General features: G+C 39.9%; 1 protein-coding gene across 1 annotated transcript; it reads right to left on the reverse strand.

Moving 5' to 3' along the window:
• Window positions 1–1,707: 1,707 nt before the first annotated feature.
• LOC120551680 (extracellular calcium-sensing receptor-like) lies at window positions 1,708–6,904 on the reverse strand. Its single transcript, XM_039789173.1, has 8 exons — window positions 6,861–6,904; window positions 6,047–6,341; window positions 5,657–5,946; window positions 5,136–5,431; window positions 3,589–3,794; window positions 3,250–3,471; window positions 2,705–2,828; window positions 1,708–2,612 (listed from the first exon to the last, which is right to left on the reverse strand). The coding sequence occupies exons 1-8, from the start codon at window positions 6,887–6,889 to the stop codon at window positions 1,708–1,710; spliced, it is 2,367 nt and encodes a 788-aa protein (XP_039645107.1). The 5' UTR covers window positions 6,890–6,904.
• Between the last annotated feature and the right edge of the window lie 1,215 nt (window positions 6,905–8,119).

The raw sequence follows: 8,119 nt of genomic DNA on the forward strand, positions 1-8,119 counted from the left end.
CCTTAATATGAATCAAAAGTGTTAAATAATAAATAATAATAATAAATAATAAATATATACTGTCAGTGTAGTTTTGGTATAGACCTAAAACTACACTAATCTAATCCCCATGTTCAGGTACAGCAAGTAGCCTACTTTATCTCTGAAAGTGTTGTCAGTAATACTCTGTACTGTTTTATAATTACAAGTTTGTGTAATTTGGGGTTTCTGTAGCCAGTGACAATTCATTATTTGTATTTTATTTTCAATGCAGATGTAATGGCATTGAAGGCTGAGGCTTCATTAATAAACAAAACCCCAGTTATCATCATTGGTTTTGAGATGTTACTTGCTGTGAATACCTTGTCTGATAGGCTACAGTATTGTGGCATAGTATCAGGACATCCTGGCTAGTGTCTGTCGTGCACGGCTACGGGCGAATGGCCGGATGATGGGCCTATTTGGGAGAAAGTCCAGGGCTGTTTTTTAGCCACAGTCCGTCCCTGTCGACGCTTGTCTCACATAGCCAGACATTACTTCAAAGCATAGCGGAGTAGCTAGATGCTGGCTATATTGACAGTCCTAGAAGCCCGTGCTCACGCGGAGCTCTGTAACCAACTGACAGACACACTTCCTAGGCTTAGAATTACGGTAGGAGCTGCTAAAAATAACACTACCTTGCCGTCCTCTCCACCCGACTGAACACAATTCATTGGCTTAGAATTACAGCAACAATCGCTAAACACACTGCAAACTCACTGTCCTGTCTTCCCAATTTACAGCCCCCCTCCCTTGTCTTAAAATAACTCACCGTTGTCGGCTTCCACCACTGAACAAGCTACACGTTGTAAACAGCAGTGGCCCACTTGCCTGGTCCTCCGGTAACGTTAGCGGTTAGCAGGGTTAGCATTGCGGCGTTAGACAGAACCAGTCGGGATCACTTTTCTGGCTGTGTTTCAATTTGTTTTTGTGAGTAACCAACTCGGGTACTCTAGCTATATAATTCAATGTGTGAGTACACAAATGTTGAAATGACATAAAATGCCTGTCCCTTGTAGCCATGATGTATAAGCCTGAAGCTGATGCTTACTTGTTCAGAAGGAAATAAGCCAAGTTGGCGTCCTTTTGGGCTCTAAGCTTTTTCCATCTTTCAAACTACATCTCCAATATTTACCCGGGATTTGTAACGTCTCTGGTCACGCAACTGTATCACGCTGGATTTTAGTTTTTACAGGTATTTCTGGCAACGCGGCCTGGCTGTCAAACTGGGCAGTTGATAACACACAGTTCAAAACACAAACAGAAATTCCGCCACGGAACGGAAATTTCAAAAGGAGAAAATATTGGCATTATCATTGTCAGAAAAGATAGTATTTCAACTTAGCATGTTTCCTTAATATCTGATGACGCATTGGGGTAATTTTTGGATTTATTACAGTAAATATATTACATATTGGACCTTTACATAATGTGTATATGGAAGTATTATTGAAATAGAAATTACTTTATAAAAGAGAAAGAAACACACATTTATGTTGTGAATTTTGACTTTATTTATTCACTTAATTTTATATTTTAAGCCCATGATGAAAGAATATTTGTAAAATAAGAAGATAACTATTAAAAGGAAATTCACAATAAAGCCAAGATGAAGACTGTGTTGGATGTGCACAGCATAAACTTTATAGTGTATGTTACCATCTTAACTATTTCCAAACCTCAGATATTTTAGGGTTGATTTTTGTTCATTAAATGTTTCTTGGTGTTCTTCTCTGGCTTAAACAATATGATGAAACACTTTGGAGCAAATATACACAGTATTAGTCCAAAACTGGAGGCCAGAATGGCAAATATCTCCACAGCAACAGTAAATTTCCCAGGAGAGCTGAGATATGCTGGGATAAAGGTGATCCAGACTGCACAGAATATCAGCATGCTGAAGGTTATGAGCTTGGCCTCATTAAAATTATCAGGTAATTTCCGAGCTAGGACAGCTAACACAAAGCAAAAGACAGCCAGTAGGCCTATGTACCCGAGCACAGCCCAGAACCCAATAGCTGAGCCTAATGCACACTCCAGGATGATTCTCTTTTTGTATATAGTTAGGTTTTTCATTGGAAAAGGGGGGCTAAGAACCAACCAAATAGTACATATTAAAACTTGAATAAACGTGAAAGACACTACAGTCATTCTTTGCTGTGGAGGACCAAACCATTTCATCACATTACTACCTGGGAGTGTAGCTTTGAAGGCCATTAACACTACTATTGTTTTTCCAAGAACACAAGACATACAGAGAACGAAGGTGATCCCAAAGGCTGTGTGGCGCAGCATGCAGGACCACTCAGAGGGTGCTCCAATGAAAGTTAATGAACATAAGAAACACAGAGTCAGGGAGAAGAGCAGCAGGAAGCTCAGCTCAGAGTTGTTGGCCCTGACAATCGGGGATTTCCTGTGACGATAGAACACAGCCGCTGTTATAATGGCCAGACAGGCACCACCAACTGAGAATGTAGCCAGGATGATTCCTAGGACCTCGTTGTAGGAAAGAAACTCTACAGGCTTGGGGAGACAAGTGTCTCTCTCTGCATTAGGCCAGAACTCCTTGGGGCAAGGAAAACAATCAGGGGAATCTGAAAAAATAAAACAAAATGCATTCTAGTGGTTGTAATGTATATTTGATTTTGCTCAGTATATTGACTATGTACAGGAGAAAAACCAATACCTGTAGCATTGCTAATCTCTCCCTCAGGACACAGTATACAATCATAACAGCAGATGGGTTTTCCTTTCTGCAGCACTTTACGGGTTCCTGGAGGACAGCTGTCAGTGCACACTGACACAGGAACCTGGCACATAGAGAGAAACAAACTCACATATGTTCAGGTGTGCTTCAAAGCTTTTTCAATCCTGTGCTAAAACAATACTCACATGTCAATATGTATATTGTCATTGTAATTGCTGAGGGACAAAATCCATAGTTTTTGTGTCAAATTCATTCTAAAGTTCAGCTGAAGCCAAAATGAGGTTTTAGCAGTCTGAGTTAGACAAATCAAGTGGTTGTCTTTCAACGTTATAGTCTTTTTTTGTACAAATTCCCTTTTTCTTTTGTTGCTATCCCTCTACAGCTCAGCAAGGGAATACTTTTTTGTAAAATATGAAGGAAGAATGTCATACTGAAAATATTGTTACTTTGAAATGTACGTACACATATCAGACCCTATAAGATCATCATATTTGATGTTAAATTTTTGCTTTTGTGCTCCTTACTTGTGTGCCACCGTCCACCCAGGTGATGTTCCTGTTGACTTTGAACTTCTGGCCTACCGGCAGTGATGCATCGTAGTGCCCTACTGTCACCAACTTAATGCTGCCACTCTCACTTTTTTGCCAGTTAACCAGTTCATATCTGGCCACAGGATCACCGTTGGCATCAAACGACACATCATAACCATTTCGGGAAAAATTTACTTTCTTCAGCTGAGTAAGAACCTGTGAAGATAAAATAAAGGAAAGCTGTGAGGGACAGAAATTAAATATTAAATAAAACAATTATTTCATTTTAGAAATTAAAGCAAAACATGGCATTGGGGTTTATGTTCAACTGACCTCTTTGGACTCTATCCTGGTGAATTTGTCACACTGAGTTGTAGAATTTGTTTCCTGGCACACTGCTTTATGAATGGCATGAGCTATTGCATAAACAGCCTTGTATACCATGTTAGTGATCCGGAGCTGAGATGTGTCAGTGTACGGGCTCTGGAGCGTCTTTATGTCTTCAGTTCCATCACATAATCTCTCGTCTTTTGCCGCACCTAAAAACACACAGAGACAGAGAAAGTCTTTTTTTAACCTTAAAATTACCATTCTTTCTTTGTGTTTATTGTTCTTTTTTGTTCCATTTAACCTGTCAAACATGCCTTGTAGAAACTCACATAGCTATACTGTTGCGTATTTATCATTAGATAGATGATAGATACTTTATTTGTCACTCTCTCATGTCTCCGTGCCGACCAACTACTATAGTGATTAATGAATAAATAAAAACATTTCTTTAATAAGCCCTATCCTACTAAAAACAATTATACACCATCAAGCACTGTTTTGCCTACATTTCTTTTTCTTTTTTAAATAGTAGCTGTTTCAGTCATATCTTTTTCAGCCTTCATGTAAGCCAACTCAAAAAAATAACACAAATCAGTCATCAGAAAATAAGTCACATTTATAAAAGCCAAACATGTATTTTCCTTTAATTATTGTTTTGACCTGTTTTAAGGAGGACCTCTAACCCTCAGCAGTACATGAAGAAGGCCAACAGGATTATCAGAGACCCAAATCACTTCAGCCACAAACTGCTCTACCTGCTGCCATCTGACAGACGCTAACGCAGCATCCGGTCCTGCACTACCAGGCTTAGGGACAACTTCATCACACAGGCCATAAGATACTTCACAACCTCTCATTACGCATACATTTACCACATTCCTGCTGACATTACAACAGTTTATTATTTTTGCAATTACTGTACACTTTGTCTACCACATATATATTTCATTTTATACTTTACCCTTATATTTTAACTTTGCACTATTTTATGTCTTAGATTCTCATTTTTATTTCATGATTTTCTTTTTATAAATATTCATTGTTGGAGGGAGCCTGAGATCTAGATCATTTTTGCCAACGGCTACGTCTCTGTAATTGTTGTGCATATTACAATTAAGAACTTAAAAATTACAACTAATGACTGATCAGTAATCACTGTCACTATAATAACAACTTCACACTAACTGTAACTAATACATTCCAGTAAGAACAATTTAAGAAATTGATTTGTAGCCTACTTAAGCTTGGTGGGCAGGAGAATGTCTACTGTGTGCTTGTGTTCAGGACTTCAGTGTTGACATTGTGAAATCACTTCAGCAAAGTTCATACATAATCTTCACAAAGACAGCAGAGTGCCTACATTTTTCCTGAAAGATAATCATAACCTTATGTCCACCTCATGTCTTTGATCAATATCGTTAATTTCCCTGTTAATCTGGGGATGGTCTTTAACACAGGAAAATCCACTCAGACATCCAATAAAACAACACAACATAACCAAAAAAGTCCAGCTGTCTGTCCTATGCTAAAAATCTGAGAAACTTTCTCACTTTTTCCCAGCCTGCAGTTGAATGCATCCTCCCAGAACTCAGTAAGCACTGGAGAGACAGACACTTTAGAGGGAGAGAGATCCAGCAAGAAGTCTCTCAGACCTGGGATGACAGATCGCTCAATGCCAAATCCGATGGCTCCAGCGCAGAAGATGAACTTCAGCAATTCTGGGTCTGTTACCCAGGCTTCACTGCCTATCCACTGGCGAGGTGGAGATGGCTCGAGCGACAGCTCATCCAGCAGAATCCTAATGTCTCCCAAGGCGACAAACGCCACAACAACCATAGCTGTCGACCTGAAGAAACATTTAAGTTTTTTAATTCATATCAAGATAGGAAACTTTAGTATTTGGTCTGACTGACCATTTTTATAATAACATCAGTACTACATAAACAGGATGAAAAATATATACATTTCTAATTTGCCACTGAGGTAATAAAAATATCTCCAATCTTATATTTTACAGAACATTTTTGTTGTGCTTTTGTGCAGGTCAGTGTAAGCAGAGGGAACATCAAACCTTCGGATAACGTCAGCTACTCTCTGGATCCTGCTATGTGGGTGGGTCCGATGGAAAGATTCAGAGTATTCCACACAGATCCCCTCTTTGCGTGCTGCGTCCAGGAAAGACGCCATACCATTATTGCCATAATCCGAATCTGACCGGACAGCACCTATCCAAGTCCAGCCAAAGTGTTTTACCAGCTTGGCCAGCGCGTCCGCCTGGAACTGATCACTAGGGACAGTTCTGAAGAAATTTGGGTACTGCTGCTTATTGGACAGACATGCACAAGTGGCAAAGTGGCTCACCTAAAACAAACAACAACAACAGTGTTATTATTTCTCAGGACAGGCAAAAACAGCACTGGTCTAAATTACAAAAAGTTTCCCAGAAATCCAAAATATTTACTTGAGGAATGTTAAAGGGCCCGATGATGCGTGACATGCTGATAGATGGCATGGAACCAGTCTCACCAACGACAGCCTTCACCATACCAGATTGTGAGCAATTGTCACCGGTGTAAAACACCGGGTCCAGGCCATTTGAAAGCTGGAATGCCACATGCACCGCTACGGTCACCGAGGCGCACGAGTCGTAGATCTGATAACCGAGTTTGATTCCCGGCAGCAGCTCCGTGCTGTTGTTTATCTCCTCGATGGCGAAGATCATTGCACGTGAGAAGCGCAGTTCACGGGTTTTAATGCTGCACACAGACACTCATGTCACTGTTTAAATTTTACAATTCACAATTTTAACAGAAATGCATGATTTGGGAGAACTGAAATTAAAAAAACACAGGATTAGATATCAGTCCAACATTCACAAGAATCTTAATGCACAGTCAACTAAATCTAAAATATGTATTTGTTTGGTAAATATGTGTTAATCATTTGTTAAACATATATTTTCATTTAAGAAATATTACAAAACACTTTATTTTTCATATCTACAATTTTATGAATACAATACCTGCATTTTACACAACACTTGAATGTCCCCTCTAAGGGATCAATAAAGGTTTATCTTATCTTATTTTTTTTTCATGTCATGTTATCTTATCTTATCTTTATATGGCCAAATAGTGATTTGGCACTTAATTAACTTTTGCAAGTTTTTAATACACAAAAACTTTCCAACATCATTGTGCACATCATAAAAATCACAACATTTCTTTCCATACAGTCTAACATCCTCTTATCCCCCACTTCTCCCTCTTACTAACCTCCCTGTGCATCGTAGTGGCTCAGGCATGGTGGTGTAGTTATTGTTCACTGTGTAAACATATTGGTGTATGGAGAAAACACCCCCAATAACGTAGTCACCATCCGTTGAGAACACAGGGAGACGAGTGGTACCCTGCCGCTTACATTTCACAGATGAAGTCTGAGTGCTGACCCCAGCACCAGTCCTATCCTCAGTAAGCCCAGCCCTTTGTTTAACATCATCCTCAGAACCATTCAAGGCAAGAGCTGAGTTCAGTTCACACAAACCCAGAGACAGGATCAGGCCAATACAGAGAGCAGAGATCTCCATCCCTCAACTGTCAGCATGTGTTTATACTGCAGGTGTGCTTTATAGATTTTCAGATAAAAGCTTCCCTCCTTCTACTGTACGTCATCTTACTGTACATCAGAGAGAAGATGGCCATATCCAGTGGCCTTTGATTAACTCATGTCTAAGTCTTTTCTGTAGGCTGCATGTACAATATAATCTGCATTGAAGCTGCAGTGGGTAGAATGCAGCCCTCCTTCTCCCCTCTCTGTTGCACGGGCAATGCATCTGCAGAACAGAAAATATGAATGCTCTGTCCTTCTGAAATAACCGGTGATTGACCACAGTTTCCCCTCATGGCTAGATTTTCTAAAGCCTTAATACCCTTAAACTTTTTTTCCTTTCTTATTTGATAAAACAGTTAAGCCTAACAAATACACACCTTTTAATCCTTGGAGATTTCAACTTCCACATCGACAACATCAGCTGCAAATCTGCCACTGAATTTCTGCAACTACAATCATCAATTCCTCTCTCAGTTCCGGATCTGTCCCCACAACACTCAAGCTTGCATCAGTTACCCCCATCCTCAAGAAACCTGGTCTAAACCTGGACACCATGTCCAACTTCCGACCAATATCCAAACTCCCCTTCCTATCAAAAATCCTGGAATGTGTTGTCGCTGCCCAAATCAAAACCTCTCCTCCAATAACCTGTTTGAACCATTTCAATCTGGACAACCTGGTCCCACAGAATTCCATGAAATGAACACGGCCACTTAACTCAAAATCTGTGGCAGTTTCACAGGATTGCCGAAAATTCCGTGATGGGCCCACGGAAGCGATGAAAATGCACAGATTCTCTGATCACAGCACAAATCTTTCTGCCAGTCGGGCTGCAGCAGATAAGCTGTATATAGCTTTGCTATTATTGTTATTTTTAGCCCTATAACCGCTGTTTTAATCAACATTCATTGACGAGATCTTATCC

This window comes from Perca fluviatilis, chromosome 2 (genome assembly GCF_010015445.1).
Source record: "Perca fluviatilis chromosome 2, GENO_Pfluv_1.0, whole genome shotgun sequence".
In the NCBI taxonomy this organism is placed as follows: domain Eukaryota; kingdom Metazoa; phylum Chordata; class Actinopteri; order Perciformes; family Percidae; genus Perca; species Perca fluviatilis.